Below are 25,928 nucleotides of genomic sequence, written 5' to 3' on the forward strand. Positions count from 1 at the left end.
AAAAACAAAATCATAAAAAATTCGAAATTCATATCTTTTGTTAGTTTTTTTGACGATTTTTTTTTGAATATAAATTCGGTATCCGGTCCGTACCTACTCGATTATCTGAAACCCCGATTATTTGAAGATTTGATTACTCGAAATTCGATCTGCCGAAGGTTTGTTCAAAGACTTGCGATTATTGAATAATATGTTTCTTTTAATTTTTATTATTGAAGTTAAATTTGTATTGTAATTAGCAGCAATTTCATATGAAAGTTAAAATAAAAATAAAAAATTAACCCAACGTAAATCAAGAAGTACCTTGGCGCAAATAATTATAGAATTAGACTTATTTTTTATTTCACCACTCTGGTCCTATCCGATATGAAGTAATTAAAAAAAATCGTAAAAAACCACAACTTCTTGTCGTTTTAACCGATTTTAACTCTCCTGGTTGCAAATGAAAGGTTATTAAGATTTAAATTGGGATTTAAATAGTCTGACAATCTAAAAATCTAGCATAACATTGGAAAAGGTCGTATGAAACTTTTTTTTTTCTTTTTTATGCCTTTTGGCCACGGGAAATTTAGCTTAATATACTCAAAAATTGTATAATTTAATCTACAGTATTCCAAAAACCACTTTTCAAAAATAATCGCGCACACAAACGAAAAATTACTTTCCCATAATCTATTCTTTTCAGGGTACCATCGTTTTCGTTATGAAATTTTTGACGTCTAACATGTTGGTATTGGTTGTTTTTTAAATTACACCAATTTTACTTAAAAGTTAGTTTTTAGTTTGTTTTTGTTTGCGCACGCAATTATTTTCAAAAAATATAACTCAGAATGCTGATTTATTTCGAAAATTCTAATTTTTGGAACCACCCTTATGGTGAAATAAAATAAAATTCTTATTATTTGGGCCAAGGCATCTGCTGAATTATTTAAAGCCATAATTTTGAACGCTTTTTATGATTGATTTGGTTTTTTTTTTTTTTGCAAAACTGTAGGTAATGAAGAAGAGATATCGAAACAAATACAGTCCAGACTCGATTATCCGAAGGTTTTGGCAAAATTTTAACGTCTTATTTTTGATAGTTCAGCTCTTTGGTATGACCCCTAAACAACGATAAAGTGATTTAGAATTTTTAAATCCAAGATGGCGGACAAAATGGCGTTGATGAAATATTGAAAAATGCATTTTTTAATTTAATAGGCAATCAATCAGTTAAATTTGACTGAAATAAAGTAGCAGAGCTCGAATTTGAATTTAAAACTAAGAAAAAACAACAAAAAAATGTTCATACAAACCTTCGGATAGTCGAAATTTCGGTAATCGAGTCTGTAGTTACATTCAAAAACTATGATTGATTTTTTTTCCTTTATTACACAAACAAATTTCCTAACTAACCATTTCAAAACCATTTTTGGGTAAATCTTATATAAGCAAAAATGCCGTCTTTTGAGCTGTGACACAAGATGGATAACATTCCATTAGCAAGGCTGCCATTTTTTTGAAAATACATGAATTTTGGAAAACGTTGATAAAATAAAATTTATATAATTATTAGATGTAAAATCAATAAAAATAGTAGTTTATGCACCAAGTTGCGAAAAGAAGATTTCCAGAGTTTTTTTTTAAAGGTCCTTTGAGCTAATGTCTTTCATATGTTTATAGGACCTATTCAAATAAAACTCTAGATTTTAACAAATGAGCAATTCCCTACCAAAACCGGAAATGGATTTTATTTGTTTTTTTTTATTTAGCTCAAACTTTGTGGGGGCCTTCCCTATGACTAAAGAAGCTATTTTGTGTCATTGGTTCACCCATACAAGTCTCCATACAATTTTGGCAGCTGTCCATACAAAAATGGTATGTAAATATTCAAACAGCTGTAACTTTTGAGTGAATTTTCTGATCAATTTGGTGTCTTCGGCAAAGTTGTAGGTATTGTTGAGGACTATTGAGAAAAAAATAGGTACACGGCAAAAAATTGCAGATTTTTAATCAACTTTTTTTTACTAAAACTCAATTTCCCAAAATACATTTTTTTTTATTATCGAGATTTTTGATATGTTTTAGGGGACTAAAACCCGCAACTTTTGAGCCATAGAGAAACATGGTCGAAAAATCTGCCGCCGAGTTATGAATTTTTGAAAAAATAGTGATTTCTTGAAAAAATCGAAATTTCATGCAATAACAAATTTGACGTTATTTTTTAATGCAAAATTGAATTTGCAATCGAAAACCACCTTACTGATTTTTTGATAAAGGGCTCCGTTTTCAAGATATAGCCACCAAAAGTTTAATTTTAGCGAAATATTTGCAGTTTTTCGATTTTTAAAAGAAGTGACCATGAGTGACCATTTCTAAAAATATTTTTTTCTGAAAAGTTCAGAAAATTTGCTATAAAATTTTCTAAGAGACATTGAAGATTGGACCTCGGGTTGCTGAGATAGAACCGCTTTAAGAAAAAGAAACATGAAAATTGAAGTTTTTTAAGTCTCACCAAAACATTCCACCATTTTCTAATGTCGATATCTCAGCAACTAATGGTCCGATTTTCAATGTTAATACATGAAACATTCGTAAAATTTTCGATCTTTTCGAAAAAAATATTTTGATTTTTTTTAAAATCAGGACTAGCATTTTAAATGGGCGTGATATTCAATGTTTGGCCCTTTTAAAATGTTAGTCTTGATTTAAAATTTTTTTAAATATTTTTTTTGAAAAGCTCGGAAAATTTCACGAATGTTTCATGTATTAACATTGAAAATCGGACCATTAGTTGCTGAGATATCCATTAGAAAATAGTGTGTTGTTTGGGTGGGACTAAGAAAACATAAATTTTCCTGTTTTTAAACTTTTGCATGGCAATATCTCAGCAATTAAGGGTCGTATCAACAAAGTTCAAAATTGCAAAATATAGAAAATTTTCTCTTTCTCAGCTTGTCAAAAATATTTTTTTCAAAAGTGGTCAAACATGTGCACTAATTTAAAAAATGAAAAACTGACACTTTTTTCAAAAAAGTCACCTAAAAATGGATTTAACTTGAAAACGGTGCACTTTATCAAAATTTCACTATAGTACTTTTTGATTGCAAATTTGATTTTACATCGAAAAATTAAGTTGCAAAATTTTTTGCGACGAATTTTTCGATTTTTTGAAAAGAAAAACAGTATTGATTCAAAAATTCATAACTCGCTCAAAGATTTTTTGCACAGCCTGGAAATTTCTGAAAAGTTGGCATTTGAACTCTAAAACATATATAAAAAAAAAATAAAAATAGTGTTTTTTTGCAACTTAAGTTTTAGTGACAAAAAGTTAAATAAAAAATCATTAAATTTTTTTTACCGTGCATCATTTTTTTTTCAGTGTTGTCCATATCCATACCTACAACTTTGCCGAAGACACCAAATCGATCAAAAAATTCCTTCAAAAGATACAGGTTTTTGAATTTTCATACATCGTTTTTGTATGGACAAACTAATGATGCAAAATGGCTTCTTTGGGCACACCGAAGGCACCAAACAAGTTTCAGTCGGATTAAAAAATACAAAAATAAAAATTTCTAATCTAATCTAATCTAATCTAACCCTAGCGCAGCCAGTCTTTCGAGGGCATCCTGGAAAATGCCTTAGGTTGATTAACGCCTAGCATCCTCTTGTCATTATTAACAATTGCAGTGCCCAATGCAATAAATTGCTTTGAAACATCACAAACGTTAAAGCGGCCAGGCCAACTGCGTAAAGTTTACCGCAAAGATGATTCTTTGAATTGGATTGAGTTTGAACACGAATGTTCAAACAACAACACATTTCTGAATCGACAGGGGAGGAAGAAACGTGGGGATCCCCCGCTCACGTTCCTGTTTGTAGGAGCAATAAATCGTTGGGAGCCACCAGCTAAGAAGTTTTGGTGCTCCGGGACACTCGAGGATGGGACACTGTATTTCCACAAATGCCCTGGACACTATTTGCCGTGGTTATAGCGCCACAACTCGCTCAAAAAATACAAAAATAAAAAGACCGATTTCGTAGAGAATTGCTCAGTACCCACATGGATGCTGAAAAGTATTTTTCAGTACTGATATTTTGGCGATCGAACGGGAAAAGAAAGTACTCAGAAAAACATTCGATAGTAAAATCTCATGCAAAAGCATGCACATCACCTACGTCAAAAAAAGACACTTAATATTCCATACTGCATGTACAATTTTTGTAAACACAAAAAAAAAATTACAACCGATGGGATTCAAAACCAGCACCAGGAGTACGGGCTGGCGCCTTAGCCCGCTCGGCCCTCAGAACGATGAAGGGAATAAATGCATAAACGCATTGACATTTCTATAAAGTAGGTTTCCCATACTGATGGGCTACATATTTCAGGATGTAATATTACTTTAAATTCAATTGAATAATGCAAAATTTATTTTACATCCAGGCCTTTTTCACGTATTTGGATTGCTACTTGTTTAGCTGTGTAGTTTCATAACGGAATCGCAAAAAGAAGTAGGTACTTTATAAATTATTAAATTTAGCAATGAAAGGTCGAAGAAACATTTTTTTTTATTTTTGGCTAGTTGGGTGTTTTTTAATACTCTTGATTAAATTGAAACCTTTAGTCACACTCAAAAAGCAGATAAGAACTCCAGAAGATATCATGTGAATACAGACCATTTTTTAAACTGCTTGTAATTTTAGATAGCTCCGAGAGAGTAGACGTGTGTACGTGCGCGCTAAAGGCATCGTGCCTCGAGTTGTTTGACGGATGGAGGTGGAAGAGACCTCCGAGACGGATGATTTCCAACTCATCCCCGGAAATCGGAAGCGGAAGAAGACCCCTGAGATCATCGGAGAAGGAAAAGTGGAGCAGAATGTGCTCAATAACAACAAGTTCAGCCCGCTAGCGGAAAACGAAAACAACAACAATGCCAGCCCAGCAGGAGGAGGGGACGCCCCGGCGGTTCCACCACCCGGCCAGTCGGCAGGTAAACAAAAGCAACCACCTTTGGTGGTGAAGAGCACCACGGATTTTTACAAGCTCGTGGCGATAGTGGAAAGTTGTAAATATGGTTTCAAACCGATTTACAAACTAACCCGATTTGGAACCAAGGTGACCTGCTTCTCTGTCAAAGATTTTGACAAGTTGCAAGAGCTACTCAAGAAGAAGAAAGTGGAATTCTACACCCACGATCGGCGGAGCGAACGAAATCATCGGGTGGTTCTTCGTGGTTTTCCTGATGAACTGAAACCGGACGAGGTCAAGTACCTTCTGAAGAGGGATCTCAAGCTGGACGCGCTGGAGGTGCACGTCATCAAGCGGAAGGAAAAGTCCACCGTGGACGAAACTCCGTACATTGTGGTCTTCCCCAAGGGATACACCAATCTGAAGAAGCTCTCTGCAATGAAAGTTGTGGCAAGCACTATCATCCGGTGGGAGGCCTACCGGAACAAGCGGCCGAACGTGACTCAGTGCAGGAACTGCTTGCAGCTGGGTCATGGAACCAGGAACTGTCACCTGAAAGGCAGGTGTAACAACTGTGGGGGTCCCCACAAGACGGACGAGTGCAAAGTCCAAGAAGCCGAGCCGAAGCGGTGTGCCAACTGCTCTGGAGCTCACGAAGCCACGGACCGCAGCTGCCCCAAGCGTGCGGACTTTATCCAGAGGCGCCAGCAGGCGTCGAAACCGAAACCGCCGGCAAGGAAGGCGGAGAAGCAGAGTCCAGCAGTTCCGGCGTTCACGCCGGCGGAGTTCCCTCCGCTGCCGGGCGCAGTTCCGGACGGAAAATCGAAGGATCGCCCTCGCCCCGCAGGAAAAAGCCAAGGAAGCAGTGGCTCCCGAGACGGTCGAGCCACGAAGGAGGAAGCCGGGGAGGTGCTCTACAGTTCGGTTGAGCTGTGGGGCATTTTCTCCGAGTACATCGGCAGGTTCAAGACCTGTAAGACCCGCTTGGACCAAGTAACCCTGGTCAGTTACATGATCTCCAAGTATGGAGTTTAAGGAGTTGTTTTTTTTTTGTTATATATAAGTTATTTAACGATCCTCGGTCCCAACCTGGTCACAGCACCTTAAAGGACCTAATAAAAATAAGTTATGAATAAAAAAACTCCAGAAGATATGAAAATTAAATACCATTTGGATTATGATAAGAATGAAGGCTTTCTCATTATTTTCGCTCAAGTAACTTCACCATTCCCACCAGCTATTATTCTCTGCTAAACTTCTCTATTGCATAATTCTGTTAAATTTCTACCCTCGCGGTTTCAATGGTTACCAAATAACGTGTTTTTTTTTGTTCTAAATCACACCTCTCTCAACACCGCCCAGAGCATCTCCTTCATTATATACTTTGTTTTTTTATTTTGCCCCGAGCGCGTCCCTTCTCGCTTCTCTGTGTAGACCAGCTTTCAAACAGAAAATAAAATAATAAATATTATAACTTACGCACAAATATCATCTCATAGATGGTGGTGGTGGTTGGTTGGTTGGTGGAGGTGGTGGGAAAGGACGAGAATTGGTTAAATATTCTGTTATGAAAGAAAAATTGGACCACGTGGGGCGTCGATGACGCCACCACCCAGAATAAATCCAAATCGGATTAGCTCGAAAGAGGGGGAATTTTTGTGGGGGGGAAATCACTAACGACTAGAAACTTAAGCAAGAAAACAAAAGGGGTTAAAACGCGAACATCCTTAATTCTGCTCACCGCCGGACGGTTCGTCCCGGTGGCGATGGTGACCGTGGTGATGACCGGCCGCGGCGTGGCCCGCGCCGGCATGCCCACCCTTCTGCTCGCTGTGGTGGTTGTCGTACGTGAGGATCGCCCCGGCGTGGTTCGGCTTCAGCTCGTGCGGATGGATGTTGATCTTCTGCTTGATCTCGTGACCGTAGTTGCGCGACACTTCGTCGTCCGCCTCGTCCGGCGCGATGATCAGCGCACCGTGCGGCCCGCGTTCCAGGTGGTGGTGGTCGTCTAGCATTCGCTCGCCGGCCACGTGGTGGTGGTGCTTCGGGTGTTCTTGGGATTCTAGTGATTCTTGCGACTGCGGGTGGTGATTCAGGATGTCAAACTGGTGCTTTAGGAGGCGTTCGTGGTCGCGCTGTTCCGGGGTCATCGGCTTCGGGTGGAACTCCGGGTCTTCCTCGACCTCCAGTTCGGCGCGGAGCTTCTCAAAGTCCAGGATGGAGTTCTCCGACTGCAGCGACTCCATCAAATCGTCCCAGTTGCGATCGCTCGAACCCTTGATCAGCTTGATCATCTCGATCAGCTGTTCGCGATCGTGCTTGGAGTTCGTCTCCTCTATGCTCTTCAACAGCGTGGTGATCTTCTGATGCAGCAACTTCTTCACGTTATCCGTCCGACTGTTGTGCTCGTAATGGTTCAGTTGGTGCTGCTGAAGGTAGGTCGTCCCATGACCTCCACTCTGGTGGGCGTGAACCGGCGAATGCTGCACCGTCTCGGTATCGTTCTCACTGTACGGCACAACCTCCAGCATCTCCGGGATGTCGTTCTGGATGAGTGAGGCCGTCGTGGACGGAACCTGCGTCACCTGGAAGTGCTGCTGCTGCTGGTGATCCTGGTGCTGATGGTGATGCTTTTTGTGCGTTTGCTTCTCACAAGCCGTGCACGAGCAGTTTTTGATGATCTGGACGCGCTTGACCAGGATCGTCGGTTTGCTCTCGTCGTCACTTCCCCCGTTGGCACTCGCGCCCTCCGAACAGTCCAGCGTGACCTAAAATGATGCCTCACATTACTCTCTTAACCCTTACAGCGAGGGGAATCTACTCACATGATGCCACGACGTCTCCGACGGCTGGCAGCTGTCGCAGTACGGCCCGATCACCTCGCCCGGATCCGACGGTTCGGTGTGCGGAATCGAGTAGCTGAAGCACGCCCCGACGCACACGTTATTCTCAATCGTGACCTGCTTGCAGCCCGGATTGCTGATGACCTGGCTGATGTTCTGCATCGAGCACCACGAGTGCTTGTCCGGGTACAGGACGATGTTGTGGACCTTCGATTTTCATTTTAAAGAGTGTTATTAAGATTGTTTTTTGCAATAGAAAAAGCTACCAACCTTGTGCTCCCGATTCCCGCGGGACAGTCCAACTAACACGAAAAAGCTTAAAATATGGTATAAATTGCTCATTTTATAAGATTTGGTAGAACCTGAAATGGAAGAAAAGTTTTAATTTTAAAACACACACTTCATTAAATGAGAATGCCATATTCGAAGAACAACTGCCAGCAATTCAAATCGAGCCTGAAAGAGAAGTTCAACAAACGAACAAAAAAAAAAAAGGTTCGTCGCGCAAACAATCGCTCAAGTCTCTTCACAACACGTGGTTCTGTGCGCGTGGTTCTCGTACAACTCAACGCATGCTTCTCCATAGAATAATGGTAGAATATCAGCTGAAAAGAGTTGACTGTGACAACACACGGCGGGCATAATATCAGAGCAATTGACCGATCGATGAATTTGTTTTGTGTACCGCGCTCAAATTCTGCATCGAGTTGTGGAGAGTAAATAAGGCGTATGAGTGAGTTTGTTTGAACGAGGTGCGTTCACTTTGGCTTGGCTGGCGCAATGAGCAGCGACCGATACATTCAAGGATCGTGTGTAGTAATAGAATAAATTTGTAGTTTTCCAGAATGATGCGCAAGTGATCGGTAAGATACAAGATGACATTTTTTTTTTTTTGAAACTATCCTAAAAATAGAAAACTTCATGACATCAAACTAAGGAAAATTAACTGATTAAGTATGAATCGTTTTTGCTTTTAAATTAAAAAATGCATTTTTCCAATACCTGGAGTTTTTTTAAAGGTCCAATAAATCTTCTTTTCAGTTTTTGCTTTTTGGGTGTTTTTTAATACCCTAAGGCGGTTTCAAAAACACCCAAAAAGCAAAAACTGGAAATTTGGTTTATTGGACCTTTTTAGAAAACAAATTCCAGGTATGTTATCACCGCCATCTTGAATTGAAAATTATAAATCACTTTAGAGCAAAATTATCGTCGATAATATTATCGTCTGACGATAACGATAATGGTCATCGTTATCGTCGGGACTATAGCGATAATCTATCGTTATCGTTATTTCGATAATTCTATCGGTGATAATCTTATCGCCAATACTGGCAGATAAATCATTTTTTAAATGTATTTGAAATCGATTAATTCAACCATATCATGTTAAATTTTCAATGCTTTCACTAAGAATATAATTTTTGAAAATGTAGTAAGTTGCAAAGTTTAAATATGTACACAAAATTGTTCATAAAATACCGTATTGTGTGTGTGTGTGTGTGTGTGCAACCAACCAAACGGGACCACGCGGCCGCATCTTACAAAATGAGTTGTTTCCATGTATTTTTAGATCTACATTCTATACATGCAAATAACTCGCATAGGCATTTGGAAGGTGTTAGCTCTGCCGAGCTTCGGTGACCCATTTCTACGCTGGCTATCCGAGCGCGAGGTACTTCAGCTTTATCGACAAGCCCCGCCCTGAAGAACGTTTGGACCAATCGGATTCAAACGTTATTTAGAACTTCCGAACCCTTGTCAAATGGACAAGGACCCAGCGCGTATATAGTTGATAGTAACAATATTCCTAATTCCAGTCATAGCTCACCAAGTCGCGAAGGCATAGTGGTTAGCATTTTTGCTTACCAATCCAAAGGACGAGGGGATCGAACCCCGACTTTGAGCGACTTTGATTTTTCGTTCATGTTCAGAGTTTCAAGATTTATATTTCCTATACTTTATCGTTGGGAGCAGATGGGAATCGAACCCAGGACTATTCGCTTACAAAGCGAACACCGTGACCAGTCAGCCAAGGCCGTTCTTTTGTTCATAAAATACCGTATTTTTTCGAAAATACTGTTGCGTTTCCTCTTGGAGCCGGGTGCGAAAATTTGTCATTTTTAGAAGCTAAAAGCTTTTCAGCAAAAAATCTTTAAAATATGGTGTCTTCGGAAAAGTTGTTCTAAATTTAATGCAGGTCCTACATCCGAGAATTGATAGAGATTGGACATACATTTTCACGATTTTTCCCATGCAAACTTCAAGCGATTAGAGGGAGGGGTTCCCGTGGTCAGAATGAGCTCAAATTTGGAATTTAGCCTAGTGATGGGTCAATCTTTGATTTCAGGGGGTAGCCCCAGAATAGCCCGGATTTGGACCACCCTTATGGGTATCGAACGAATTGAAATTTTGTATGCTTTTTCAATTTATTAGAGATTTTTAAATGGAATGAAAAAGTATACAAAATTTCGCTTCGTCTGATACCCATATTGCAAATTATGAAAATTTAAGTACTTTCGAAAAAAAAAATTACAAAAAAAACCTTTATTAATGTGAAAAAAAAAACAAAATTTCACTTCGTTTGAAACTTATATTGCATATTTTAAATTTTTTATTATTTTAGTATTTCTAAAAAAACAATAATAAAGTGAAAAAGCAAACCAAATTTCGTTTCGTAACCGACCCATATTGCAAATTTTTAAAATTTGAGTAATTTTGAAAAAAAATATAATATTTTGAAAAAAAATAGTTATAACACAAAAACACTAATAAAGAGAAAAAGCATACAAAATTTTGCTTGATTTTGTTTGATACCCATATTGCAAATTATGATATTTTGAATGCTTTCAAAAAAATACGGTATTTTGTGAATAATTTTGAGTACATATTTTACTTTGAACCTTACTACATTTTCAAATAAATATATTCTTAGCAAAAGCATTGAAAATTTATGATTGAATTGAGTCAAATTAAGTCGATACTAAACAAAAAAATAAGCTATATTCCATTATCGGCGATGAGATTATCGCCGATAGAATTATCGAAATAACGATAACGATAGATTAAATACAAAAATGAACTATCAAAGTTACATCGGTTAAAAAAAAATTCAAAGCAACTTTTTTTTAAAGCACTATTGGATTCATTTTGGAAGTTTTCCAATTCGGTTCACCAAGCTTTTTGTGGTGAATTCTGGTCGTGTTGAAAGTTCAATGTTCACCTAACGAGTATGCAGCCGAGTAAGTATTTTTTTTCATAAAATTATTTTTATTAGGTCCATATCGGTACTGGGACCTGGTTAGGACCGAGTCGGCTTTTGTAATTACATTTTACTTAAAGCTAAGAGTAATTACAAAGGATCTTGTGTGTAAATGTTAGTAGGAGGGGAGTCGATTACCCGCGGCCTACTCGGGGTTAGTAGGGAAGGGATTGATGTTAAAAGCCGAGTAAGTTCTTGAATTCAACTTTGCATTCAATATGGCATTGTCTGTTCTATGGTTCTCAGATTCCCATCAAGTTTCTTGGATTCTTATAGCATTCTTAATCCTTCTAGTCAACTAAACCTCGATGCCCAAGTAGCAAGAAAAACATCGCTTTTTATTTTTTTGTTGAACAATTGCTGCACAAGCGTTTTTATACGTTAATTATTGAACAAGTGTCATAACAATTGGTAAATTGTTCAAATTCGGATCAAAAAACCATTGTTAAACAAGGTTGTGTAACATAATGCCAAATATAACAACGGATTACGAAAAGTTCATTTTGAAGTTTATTCAGACTTAAATGAAACATGCTTGTAGAACTTGACATTTGCAGACATGATGTTTCATTTCAGTTTGCTAAACATGATAACATAGTAGATTTGACCTTTGGCTTCGGCTGGGATTTCTCGCAAACAAGTTGTTTATGTGTAGTTTGCCTTCGTGTTTTAAAAACCGAGAAAGAACATGTTGACGAAACAAGAACAGATAGTTCTAAAAATAGAAACAGCTTATGTTCAAGAGAACTGTTAGTGAACTTGGTAAAACCTAGATGACCGCAGACTTCTAATTGACGTTTAGGCCTGCTCATTCAACATAACCCCTCGTGGAAAGATGCAGACGCGCGCCCGGACTTGACATTTGGAGTGATCGAGGGTTCGATACTTGCCGTGAGGATTCTTCATCAAAAAGGAAAACTGAAAATGCAGCCACCGGGGGAACCAGCAGCAGAGTATATAGCAGCAAGCGATGTTGATTAGTACTCAAAAATTGAAAAAATTGTCTCCAAAAGTATAATAATGAAATTGAATGATTTTTTTGGTAGATATTTTTATTATTCATCGTATCCCTGTCAAAACTGATAAATCACAAAACTAGTAGTTAAAGTATCGTAAAGGGACATTACTCACAAATAAAGTTTAAAATAAAGAAAAATATATTTAGAGCGAAAACTTGGGACGTATATTATGAAAAGCCTCTTTTAATTTTTTTATCTGCCACGATATGTTCTTGGACGGTTCTCAAAACGTTTTCCAAACTCACTTCTGAATCTTAAAGGCAGGATGTTGTTAAACGGTTCTAACAACGTTCACCTAACCCAATTCAAAATCTTATAGTCAAGAGTTCTTTTGACATGTTTAACAAACGTTCTCTATGCAAGGATGATTTGCATTTGCAAAACTAACTTAAACCACGCACATTTCTGACGGATAAAGAGATGTTCAGCAACAGAAAAACGTGCGCTTTTTCCAGCGTTCAAGAGTCCTTAGGGACGTTTGGAAAACAAAGTAAACGAGTTCAACAAGCAGTTCGGAAATCTCTTAACGAATAAAGTGTGCTACTTGGGTGATCTGGTGGTTAGCATTTTTGTCTGCTGACCCAAAGGACGAGGGGTCGAACCCCGCCGCGAGCTAATGAATTTTTCGTTCATATTCAAGTGTTCAGAAATTCCTTCTCTCCATACTTTCTCGATAGGAGCAGATGGGAATCGAACGCAGAACCTTCCACTTACAAAGCGAACAGCGTAACCATTCAGACATGCCTACCCCTCATTTTTTAAAGCGCTATTGAAAAAAAAATACGAAAAAGCGTGCAAGGAAATTGTGTGTCCAGTACATGTTTAAAAATTATAAATCATGTCTATCCAGTTGAATAACTCTTGAAAAATAATGTCATCCCTTCTTGCGGTACTCAAATATTTCACAAAAAATCGTATAAATTTGAAAATACACAAATTTTAATTTTTGCAATATGTGTATCAAACGACGTGATTTTTTGTGAAAAATGGATATCAAACGACGCAAAATTTATTTTAGATTTCAATGCTACTTTTTCAGTCTAAATTGAGGTAAAATTACATCATTAAAGATGTTATATTCAACCTTCCAAAATTACACCTTCCAAATTTACACAATATTTTGCTGTGTACACAGTTAAAAAATAATGTAAATTTTTAAGGTCTAATTTTGGATGGTTGAATATTACCTCTTTAATGATGACTTAAGTGACATTACACCAGAAAAGTGGTAAAATTACACATTTTTTTCTGACATAAAAGATGTTGCAATATTTTTTTGTTGATTTGTTTTACTGTGTACTTAAAAAATGTATTTGACACAAAAAAATCTATTGATGTGAAAATTACAAAAAAAATTGTCGTTTGATAGAAGTCATTTTCCAATTTAAAAAAAATATTTTTTTCGAATACGGTATTTTGTGGAAATTATAGAGTACTCTCAAACTTCTAAAGCTACTAAATTAAAAAAAAGTTGACACATTCCGCCGTGACGTTGCAACGCTTTGACTTTTCTTTTTTCAGTATTTCGGCTGTAACTCAAAAATTACATCAAAAAGGTACATATGTTATTACAGATTCGGAAAGTACATTAAATTTCCTATAAGAAACAATGTTCAAACATTATTTTAAGTGAATATTCTATTTTTGAGAGGGGAATAGGTAGCGTGACGTTGCAACGCGTGACTATTTCTCAATCCTGACCCAATTCATGTTTCGCCATTAACTCTGCTCTGTTAAACGACAAATTTGGAGTTCTTCTTCCATTTTTAGTGTAAAATTGGCCAACAAATCGAATGCAATCATTAGTTTTTCGAAAAAACTAAACCTCGATTTTTAAAGACCACTTACATTTCGTGACGTTGCAACGCTCTGTTTTTAAAAACAGGGTTTTTCGTTGCGTTGCAACGTCACGAAATTCTAGTTTCAAAATAAATCATAGTTTTTTGTTAGTTTTATAATTGAAGATTAAAATTTTATTATAAGACATTAATAAACAATACAAGGATATGTAAATTGATTGGCCCGCCCATGTTAGACCCCCCCTCCCCCTATACCGCTTTCACAGTAGCAGTAAGATTTACGAAGTTTTCCAAAGCGTTTTCAAAGTATTTTTGCCTTCCTCACTTTACTGAGGAAAGGCTATAAAATCACTCGAAAAACGAACTTTTTAGTTAGACCTCCTAGACCTACCTTCATTTGTACATATCGACTCAGAATCACCAGCTGAGCAAATGTCTGTGTGTTTGGCTGTATGTAGACATGTGTACCAAATCAATGTCACTGGAATATCTTGTCACAGGCTCAACCGATTTTGGCCGGAATGGTTTTAATCGATCCGTCTTAACATTCCCTAAGTTGCTATTTAAATTCATGCGGTTTTATCATGTATTTAAAAAGTTATGTCAAAAAAACTGTTTCATATTAAATTAAAATTATGGTAAAAAGGGTGGTTTTTTCATGAAACCCTCACATGTTATATATTTTTAGAAAGCATATGAGAAGACCTTTCTTGTGGATTAAGAATTTTCAAGATCTGACTTACCTATCTAAAATTACAAGCATTTTAAAAAAATGTCTGAATTTACATAACCTCAAATGGTCTGATCGCCACGAAAAAAGCCTTGTAGAGGGATGCCATTTTCCTGAAAGGCGGTGTCTGTATAATCTTGACAAAAAGTCTGTAAAAAGTCAATTTTGTTTTACTCGTCACTTATTTTTATTAGGACCTCTCTCTCTAGGTGCTGCGATCACGTTAGGGGAATTCCAGTGAGAGGAAGGCACCAACCACCTAAAGGTGGATTAAGTAACGTTTTTTTTGTATTATTCCATTATCACGAAGGACCCCCTCCCACTCTCCCGTCTTCTATCCATGTAACGGGACGTCCATGCATTACGTAACGGCGTAATATCAAGAGGGAGGGGGAGGGATCGAGGATTTATACAAAAAAAGTGTATCGGAAATATATTACCAGGGGCTGGAGGGGGTCTAAAAATATAAATGTTTTGTTACGTAATGTAAGAACGCTCCCTTAATATGTAAATGGTTTGGCAATTCACAAAACACGTGGAAGTTTTAGAAGAGAGGTAAGGAGCTGGGTGCAGAATAGTGGTCCGCAAAGCGGCCTCAATTTAGAACTGTCAAAGCGGAACCAATTTACTGTTTGAAAAATGATACCAAGAAGTGGCAAGTATTGTAATCGATCTATGATTTATTTTGTCAGGAATAAAAAAGTCGAGGGCGTCGAGCTTTTGAGGTATTCGAAGTCAACACAGTTTATGAAGAGGGTTGGAATCGAGATTGGCATAATTTGTCACTAACATTTAAAAAAGCGCTATGTCTCACGCAAAACCTATGTTTATGACGTTTTTTGAAATGTTAGCGATGAATTATCAATAACTATGAATGGCACCAGCTAAATAATATTGAATAAACTTACTCCGATATTATCACTGCGCTTCAATGCTACAAAATCAAGGAACTTCCATTCGGTTGCTCTTCAGATTCATAAAATTCTACCCACTTTTGACGCAATTGTTCGTCTCGTGGAAAACAAAGAAGGACTCTTTTGGCCGCCCATCGTTTAGTATACGAACACAAAAAGCACAACACACTTAAATTTTCAGCGAAAACTTTAAAATCAACAGATCCAAAATGTTTCAAAACAAGTCACTTCAGCAGCAAAAAATATGTCACGCTTGAGCTTGAACTTAGCCTTCTACTTTGTTTATGTTTACAGCTGTAGCGCAGTTGTATTAGTGAGGAGCAGTGGGGATCATTCGGAAATCACGTTACGCATTCTGTCTTTTCAGCACCCAGGTAAGGAGCTTCAAGTTTTCAGGAGAGCTGAAATTTATAGATAAAGTGCCCATATTTGTTGATGGCCCCTAAGGGGTGATCTGCAAACAACGTAACTTATTTGGTTGACTCTAGTGCTTTTTAAAATAAATTTGAGGAAATAATAAAACTGTTTACCTGCGCAACATAACATTTTTAATTGCGAACAACTAAACGTTGCATACAACTTATTTAAGTAAGGGTTCGTCCAACAACAGAGTGACAAAAGTTAAAAAAACAATCGAATCACGTGATTTTTATTGTTTAATGAATTTCACTGTAACTTACAAAAGGCTGTGGGATAAAAAATCGTTGCGTTGTATTAGAATAAACCCTCACGTAAATCAGTTTATCATAAAGGGGCCATCCAGTAACCACGTGATTACTTTTTTGAAAGTTTAAGAATTTCGGTCTAGTTTTATTTATTCAACAAGTTTCATAAAATACTTTTTTCAAAATGATTGAATGTTTAGTTTTCTGTTGACATAAACATATGTCCCTTTTTCGTGACGTTGCAACGCAATAAAATGGTAAACTTACACTAGTTTGAAAAAATACTTAACTTAAGATAAACTGCAAATCCATGACATTTCCGTTTAGTACAACTAAAAACCTACAAAATGCAATCAAAAGAATAATTTTTGGATTTTATTTCGCTGAAAACCAGGAATTTTTAGAAAAATGTTTTAAAACGATGATTTTATCACGAATTGATGCTTAACTTAACCAACTTGTACAAAATGATATTCAAATGATTAATTAATGAAAATCATGATTTTTGAAGCTTCAAGTAGTCTAGAATCGAAGAAAAATATCCAAATAGCTCATACACGCTTTTCAAAATTTCATCCTAAGGTGTACATTGCCGGAGAATGTGTCAGTTGAATACTGATAAGTTAATTTTTGCAATTCCGTCGCGAAACTACTTACTTTTCCTGTCATTCTTGAACGACGAAATAGCCTACTTTTCTGTACCAAAAATAACAGAATCGAATAGCAACACTTTTCAATATAAATGCTGAAAAGTTCTACTTTTCAGCACTCAAATTGGTGCTGAAAAGTTGAACTTTTCAGCACTTGTTTGGAAAAGTAACACTTTTCAACATTTTTTGATTTAAACGATTTATTGACAAAATACATGAAAATTTGACTTAAAATTTCACTCATGTGTGTTTTTTGGAATTTCAAAAAATGTTGTATGGAACTCGTTGCAAAACTTGATTTTTTCAGCACTCTTCGTATTTATCCAACTCGGTGAACCTCGTTGGATAAATGTACGACTCGTGCTGAAAAAATCCTCTTTTTGCAACTTGTTGCATAAACTACTATTAAAGAAGTAATTGTAACTTAATGTGTATCGAATTTCGTTAAGGTCGTTGTCGTTATCGTTATCACCTTACGATAAAAAATCAACGATAACTTTATCGTTCAACAACGTTGTGAGGTGATTTCATTCAAAATTACGTGTCTTTTTTTTTTAACTTTGCACGAAAGTGTAAAGTGTAATAATGTTATACAATGTTTCAGAACAGACAAAAAATAATAACTTCAAGTAAAAAAAAATACGATTCTTGAAACAAAAAGTATAAAAATAAACACTTTCCTATCGATTTACCATACAACTTTGAACTTATGCAACAATTTCGATTGCCAATGATTTTTGATTTAAATATTTTTTTCGTCACCACAAAAGCACTATTTTAGGCAACTAATTGAAATAGTGAAACAGTAATTTTAACACCAAGTGTAGCAAGTAATTCATGCAAGACATGTTACTTTTGATTTTGCTGAAGACAAAAATTGAAAAAATATGATTTACATTATCATAACTTAAAGTTTGCATGAAGTTTTTCAAACCGACCACGATCAACGACTCTTAACAACCCAACACCCGGCCTCCTCTTACCTGCGGTCCGGTCCGATCCGCTCCGGTCCGTTTCGTACCCTGTCACGGGTCGTTACAACGATATGACTGAAGCCGAGAGACCTGACCAACCGCCACAACTAGGTGGTGGGCAGGTATAGTAATAATTGCATATGAAGTGTGTCCCCTCGTCCGCGCGCGCACTCGTGTGTGTGTGTATGTGTGTTTGTACGTGTGACGACTGATTGCACTTAGACTCTCAACCCCCTTACTGCCTTATGCGCCTTAACTTAACTTCAACTCAGGCGCGCGCGTACTTGAAGCACTGCTGGAAGAAGTTAAGCAAATATCTCCCAGGACTGGACGTTGGCCAGCACTTAGTTTGGCTTTAGCAACTCCAACTTGTCGTCGTCGCCGTCGTCGCCGCCGCCGTTTCAGGAATGTGGAAAAGTTGTTTGCATTTCGCGTCTAATTACAATACGCAAACACACAATCTTCAAGTTTTGGTTTGTTTTTAGTAAGGGAGGGGAAAATCTTCTTAAAACACTTTGAAAAACACTCACAGTCTGTTTCCGATGTGGTCGCGACACTTTCGAGAACCGCTTTTCAGGTGGCTGATGATGACGCGACTGAGGCGAGTTGGCTTAGCTTAAGCTTAGCGCGGCAGGTTGATATTTTTTTCACGCGCAAAACCCGCAGAAATCTGATAGCACACGACTTTAACGCTCGGCTTTAGCCGTGGCTGTTAATCAACTAGTTTTTTTTTTCGTTCGTTCGTTTGAAACTTGGGTAGATACTGCGCGGTGTGTTTGAATGGCGATTGAAAATAAAAAAAATAAAAAAACAACATTTTAGTTTAACTGAATTTCCTACAAATTATTTACACAGAAAGCAGATAGCGCAAAAAATGACTATTTGAATAAAAATAATAATATTTTTTTGAAACACCGTCCTCACACACAAAGGTGTTGGCTCCAGCCCACCACACCACCTGGTGGTGGTGGTGGTGTGGTGGTACAGCTGGAAGCTGGTAAGGGAGGCAGGCAGGTTCGCTGCTAGTTTGCAAATCTCCGTTGCTTGACAAGACACCGCTCCCCCCCGAGCCACAACCATCTGATATTCCCGTCCAGAACCAGCAGCAGCGCCGTCGTGTGAATAGAAACCTCACACATAAGGAGGATATAATATGGCAGGAGGGGGAAGGAGGTTCATTATATGCAAAAATTAAAATCTTTTAACACCGTCTCCGTTGGTTGGTTGGAGAGCGACGCGTTCAAGTCACCCAAGTCGGCCAGCAGCAGCGTCCGTCCAGCTGCTGGAAGGTGGTGCTGCGAAACGCTTTTGTGGACATGGCGATTTTGCTTGAAAATTGTGGCTGGGGTTTTGTATTTTTTCTTTTCAAAATCTTTAAAAACTAATTTCCCTCCTCCCAATTGTTATTCCTGTTTTTAAGAGATCATTTCGAACCACTTTAATTTCACCAAAAATCCGAATCAGCTAGTTAGATACTTTCTTCTTTCATTTTCAGTGTTTTGTATACCTTAACCTTCGTTTTTTTCTGTTTTCACTGGCATTAGGTCTACTCAACCTCAACCTATTTGGTAATTTGCTTTAATAGGTTATTTCTAACCCCAAGGATTCTGCCCATTTTCCTAAAAATAAAATTAAAAAATATCAATGTTATGACACTTTTGGTAAACATAAAAATTAGCAACTTATTATATTTGTTATTTTTCGATGGAAGTATTCGTAATTATCAATCAGAGATGAACATAATTGTTCCAAATAGCATTGAAAAGCTTTGCATGTGGTTTTGCTACTTTTTTAGGTAGTTGCAACTATTTTTTTTGAAATTTATGTTATGTTTAGTGTTAAAAAAGTTACAGCGCTGTAAAATTTATTTCAGAGCAGCTGTAATTTTTTCAAAAATTTGTGTTTTGAGGAAACAATTTTTTTTTTGCAGAAAAATAAAACAGATAAATTTCTGAATAAAAGACTTAATATGTTGCTACTTATCAACACAGGAAAATGCATTTTTTTTCAGGTAATTGAACGTCAATTTTCATTGCTTTTTTCATGTTTTTGAATTAAAAAGAAACCTGATAATTCTCTACCAACTCACACAAAATCGGAAAAAGTTGCCCCGACCCCTCTTCGATTTGCGTGAAACTTTGTCCTAAGGGGTAACTTTTGTCCCTGATCACGAATCCGCGGTCCGTTTTTTGATATCTCGTGACGGAGGGGCGGTACGACCCCTTCCTTTTTTGAACATGCGAAAAAAGAGGTGTTTTTCAATAATTTGCAGCCTGAAACGGTGATGAGATAGAAATTTGGTGTTAAAGGGACTTTTTTGTAAAATTAGACGCCCGATTTGATGGCGTACTCAGAATTCCGGAAAAACGTATTTTCCATCGAAAAAAAACTTTTTTTTTAGACTCTCCCATTTTCCGTTACTCGACTGTAAAAAATTTTGGAACTTGTCATTTTATGGGAAATTTAATGTACTTTTCGAATCTGCATTGGGTCATTTTTTCATTTAGAACAAAATTTTTCATTTTAAAATTTCATGTTTTTTTCTAACTTTGCACGGTTATTTTTTAGAGTGTGACAATGTTCTACAAAGTTGTAGAGCAGACAATTACAAAAAATTGATATATAGACATAAGAGGTTTGCTTATAAACATCACGAGTTATCGCGATTTTACGAAAAAAAGTTTTGAAAAAGTTACTTTTTGCGTTTCTCTTTGTTTCGTCGTCCGTGTCTGTCGCGGGTGACCATGAACGGCCATCATCAACGACGACCAACAATTTTTGAAATTGTCTGCTCTACAACCTTGTAGAACATTGTTACACTCTAAAAAATAACCCTGCAAAGTTAGAAAAAAACACGAAATTTTAAAATGAATATTTTTGTTCTAAATAAAAAAATGACCCTTCTGGGTCAATGCAGATTCGAAAAGTACATTAAATTTCCCATAAAATGACATGTTCCAAAAAAAATTTACAGTCAAGTAACGGAAAATGTGAGAATTTTTAAAACTTTTTTGTGTTTTTTTCGATGAAAAATACGTTTTTTTCGAAATTCTGAGTACGCCATCAAATTGGGCGTCTAATTTTACATAAAAGTCCCTTTGACACCAAATTTCTATCTCATCACCGTTTCAGGCTGCAAATTGTTGAAAAACACCTCTTTTTTCGCATGTTCAAAAATGGAAGGGGTCGTACCGCCCCTCCGTCACGAGATATCAAAAAACGGACCTCGGATTCGTGATCAGGGACAAAAGTTACCCCTTAGGACAAAGTTTCACGCAAATCGAAGAGGGGTCGGGGCAACTGCTGTGTGAGTTGGCGGAGAATTAACCACAAATATTTACAAAAGACTTATTTTGATTAATCTAGTCAAATCGTCAAATTAATAAAAAAAAAATTGCCAAATTCATGCCATCATGATCACTTATGTTTGAGAATTACTGAAAAAGCTTTTTCATTCTAATTTTTTTTTTGAAATTTAAAAATTCTAAAAATATTTAAAATGCCTGGAAAAAAATGATTTAAAAATTGTAAAATATTTAAAAATAATATCAAGCAATGTTATAATACACTTATATTTTTAAAAAAATTATGGAAATATTACACTCAAACCCCGTTGGTTTGACACCAACTGTTGTCAAACGAACGGGGTCACTTTTTAGTTTGACACCCCTTATACACGGCGTTCACACATACTACCAAACATTTGTTTTGATAGTGTGCGTGAGCGCCGTGTAAAAAGTGACAGTTCGTCACTTTTTAGTTTGACTTTGACCAACCAACGGGGTACAAACTAAAAAAGTGTCAAACGAAAAAGTGACCAACCACCGGGGGTTGAGTGTACATGTGAGATGGTGACAGATTTTGTGATAAAACAAAGTGGTATTTTGCATCAAAACTGGAATTTTCAAAAATGTTTTCATGTGGTTTATAGGTGGTCTCAAGGTTGAAATTTTGGTTGGTTAATATAACCTCTTTTCGAGTAATTTTACCAAGATAATGTGTAAAAATGTGAAATTCAACCGAAATTGATGAAAACATCACCAGTTCCTGATGTAAAATTACACTTTTTTAAGCACTGAATCTGTCGACATTCCCACGTATAATATTACCATATTTTTTTCTCTGTTTACGCAAATAATACTTAGGTGTTAGGATCTTATGCTATTTCGCGACTTTCTAGATTTCCCGACTCGAATGGCTATCTTGTATTTTCCAACAATCCGTATCTTGCGGAATATTTGTTTTGCATGGTCGCAGAAGAACAGGAAAATAAACGTCAATACGAGCTTGAGGTTTCTCATACTGAAGGGCTACATATTATTGCATGTAATATTACATAACATTTTGTTACACAGCTAAAAAAGTAGTAATTAAGCTGCGTGTAAAAGGCCTGGGTGTAAAATAAATATTGTATTATTTTATGCAATTTTATGTAACTTTACACCCTGAAATATGTAGCCCATCAGTATGGGAAACCTACTTGATCGAAATGTCAAGCCCATAAATCCGTTTATCCTTTCAGCTTTACATCGGTCTGATGGCCGAGTGGGCTAAGGCGCCAGTCCTTACTGTTGGTGCTGGGTTTGAATCCCGTCGGTTGCAACTTTTTTTTGTGTTTGCAAAAAATGTACATGCAGTGTGTAATATTAAGTGTTTATTTTGACGAAGGTGATGTGCATGCTTTTGCATGCGATTTAACCATCGGATTTTTAGCTGTATACATTTTGCAAAATAAATTTTCTTCCTCCTCCTTTCTCACACAGCTTTTTTTTATATATTTCTTAAATGTGGATTGTGGACGACAAAAAAGGCTCCTCTTTCTAATGCTTTTTGAAGATTCAAAATTGAATAATAAATTATTTCTTGGCGATTTTTAAAGATAGATTAGTGCTGAGGTACACAGCAAAAAATCCGATGGTAAAATCGCATGCAAAAGCATGCACATCACCCTCGTCAAAATAAACACTTAATATTACACACTGCATGTACTATTTTTGTAAACACAAAAAAAAGTTGCAACCAACGGGAATCAAACCCAGCACCAACAGTAAGGAATGGCGCCTTAGCCCGCTCGGCCAACGGACCGATGAAGAATGGAAAGGGTAAACGCATATATGAGCTTTACATTTCGGTCAAGTACGTTCCCCATACTGATGAGCTACACATTTCAGGATGTAATATTACAAAGAATTTCATAAAATAATGTAGCTGGATTACTACTTTCTTTGATAGACTCTTAAGTAGAATAGGAATAACTAGACAATACATTTGCAAATAGCTAAGAATGGCGATCATTTTATTCGAAAACATCGACCATATCACAGCAAAAAATCCGATGGTAAAATCGCATGCAAAAGCATGCACATCACCTTTGTGAGAAAAAGCATGTAATATTGTAGGAGAAAATGTGTACACAAAAAGCATGTACCGAAGAAAAAAAATCAGGTCTGCTCACCCCAAAAATAACGCAAAACCGGCGAGAATCTTATTCAGATTACCAAATCCGCGCCCCAACCCTTTCGGCTATCCCGTCGCTATATTAATAGTTTGATCTTCACCGATGTAGCTGTAGGTTCCCCATATATCGTATGCAGTTGACACAGTATACGATGTACGGAAAACCTACTGTTACATTGACATTGATCCAACTTTTTTCACAGCGGCGAGATAGCCAAGTGGGTTGGGGCTGGAAAAAACGTGTTTTTTTGTTTGAAACCTTATAGCTTAAAGATGTTTTTTTTTTCTTCTTAAAAAATGAATATCGAATCTAAAGCAAAATTCAAATCCTCACTCAAGCGTTTTGACAGGTTGCAAATTAGGATTAGTTGCTGGAATTGTTTTCAATGTGTCACCTGTAGTGCGAAATAATTTTAGAAATGCTAAAGCTAGGTTTTCAAGAGTTGAAAGGGCGTTTTTAAAGCGTTCAGTTTATTTTTCATTGATAGTCCTGGTCAATGCCTACAACATTTTCGCAAAGAATAGATTTTAGATACCTTTATCATTGAATAAAAATTCCTAGATAATTTTGCTACCCTATTATGGGATTATGATTTTTTTTTGTTTCGTGTTTCGATTATCCGAAGTAATTTTTTTTGTAGATTTCTAGGTTTACATGACCTTTTCAAATAAAACTCTAGAACTGAGCTAAGCATGTGTTGAAGAGGGTTTGTGAATCATATTTCAGATAGTAAAATTTTTTTCGATTTTCATGCAAAATCAAGTCTGTCGCTCCAATCTAGTCATATGTAAAAAACAGCAAGCCGAGAAAAACGCAAAACAAATTTGTCCCGCCTATAAGGCTACGTGATAGAATTTCATAAAAAGGTGAGATTTGCTACGGTTTTCTGGAATGAACTACTAAATTTTATTGGTTTTTTTTTCTGATAGTTCACATGATTTTGAACCAAACTGCATAATTAACTCAAAATTTACGAAATTACATATGGAACGGACTTGATATGAGCGACAGAAGTAGTCCGAGAGAATGCGTTGTAGTATTCGTTACCAAATCTTCAAACTAACTAACTAACTAACTTACATTATTTTACAGAAATTCAAGTTATAAAAGATAAAGGTACATTTTATACCACACGGAGCAAAAAACTTTATTTTAACAAAAGTGGATAATAGCCGTTCTTTCGACGATGGATAGATAAATGGTTTCTCAAATTACTAATCTAATGTTCTTCTATTAAGCAGAAAAAAAGGAATAAATAAATCCCTATCACGCAACAATTATTTCTCTTCGCCCCAAAACACCTCACCAGCTACCCTCCTCCTCCCCCTCTTCCTCTCAGAGTCAAGAATCCGCGCAGAGATTTGCAACAACCCACACGTCGCCTGATCAACGCGCTTCATGGATGCTGCGTGGAGTCCAAGGAGGAGGAGGAGGTGGGCGTGTATAGAAGAGTGTGCAAAAGACAAGAGCCAAGAGCCGACTCAAACCGGAGCGGGAGCCGTGAGAGAGAGCGAGCGAGCGAGAATAGCAAAGCTCCAGCAACCAACAACAACAACACCAACAACAAAGCAACCCGCGCGCGGCGACAGAGAATCGAAAAGCGATATCACTACCCCTCCCCTCTTGCTTCTTGACCCAACTGGAAACCTCCTCTGCCAAAGGTGTCCACAACCACTAATACAGACGCTCACACGTTGACCGCTCGCAACACACCGCAGTCCATGCAAAGCGTGTGTACGACCGACCACTTCTCCCTGTCCGTGTCTCCGCGTTGTCATCGTTGACCACCCTACGTTCCCCGCTGAACCTCTTGTCCTGACCGCGCTCGCGGGTGCTTTGCCAAAGTGGTCGTGTCTATTTTAGGAAATAATTCCTTACTTTGCGCAAAACCCGATCCTCAGCTAATGACCTGGCCCCGGTTGCTGGCCAGTTCACCGCCGTGGCAAGCCGGCGCCGCCAACCGTTACGGTCCAGCTGTTCCATGTCCTGCCGATTACGCGCCCATACGGCACAGCTGGCTTGCTGATCTCATCGCTTCCGCGTCGTATCTTCTTCCCTTATCTCTCTACGCGCATCGGTTCTTGCAGGAGTTGTTCTTCGGGCATGGCACACTTTGGTTTCTTCTGATTGTGGTCACACTCACCCGTTTCAAACATCGGATGTTCTCCCCCTCCCGGAGTTCCAAAGTCGTGACTCCTGTGCACTAGATTTCCTCCCCTTTGATGTCGTCGCCTCCTTCGATTTCACAAATTTTCTCTTCTCCGCGAACTTCCTTGATTGCTTCGTCACACCGTCCGACGATGTCGTCGTCGTCGTCGTGCTGATGATATCCTTTGTACCTGTGTGTTGCCGTGTACTTCGCGCGCGCGCTCTCAACACACGACTCGTTCGCCGCCGACTACGATCGAGACTGGTGGCGGCGGCGGCGTCGAGCTCGGACTAAGTGACTGACTGACTAATTACGCAAAATAATAAAACAGCCAAAGAGACAGAGCGAGAGGGAGAGGGAGCGACCGCAACGGTTGACAAAACTAAAAAAAAGCGGGTTCGTGCCCTCTCTGTCGGGCAGCTCTCCTGGGACGATGATGTCGCGCAAATATATCGGCATGTTCATAAACACGGATTCTTTAGCCTTAGTTCGCGGGATGCTGAGAAGATCTCAC

General features: G+C 37.7%; 1 protein-coding gene across 3 annotated transcripts; it reads right to left on the reverse strand.

Moving 5' to 3' along the window:
• Positions 1 to 6,192: 6,192 nt before the first annotated feature.
• Positions 6,193 to 25,697, reverse strand: LOC120429964 (uncharacterized). 3 transcript variants are annotated; one of them, XM_039595056.2, is made up of 4 exons: positions 25,409 to 25,697; positions 8,068 to 8,159; positions 7,780 to 8,004; positions 6,193 to 7,722 (listed from the first exon to the last, which is right to left on the reverse strand). In XM_039595056.2, the coding sequence occupies exons 1-4, from the start codon at positions 25,419 to 25,421 to the stop codon at positions 6,682 to 6,684; spliced, it is 1,371 nt and encodes a 456-aa protein (XP_039450990.1). In that variant the 5' UTR covers positions 25,422 to 25,697; the 3' UTR covers positions 6,193 to 6,681. The 3 variants fall into 3 exon arrangements, with proteins under 3 accessions (XP_039450990.1, XP_039450991.1, XP_039450992.1); XM_039595057.2 differs by lacking the exon at positions 25,409 to 25,697 and adding an exon at positions 18,338 to 18,512; XM_039595058.2 differs by lacking the exon at positions 25,409 to 25,697 and adding an exon at positions 17,817 to 18,284.
• Between the last annotated feature and the right edge of the window lie 231 nt (positions 25,698 to 25,928).

This window comes from Culex pipiens, chromosome 1, assembly GCF_016801865.2.
Source record: "Culex pipiens pallens isolate TS chromosome 1, TS_CPP_V2, whole genome shotgun sequence".
NCBI lineage: Eukaryota > Metazoa > Arthropoda > Insecta > Diptera > Culicidae > Culex > Culex pipiens.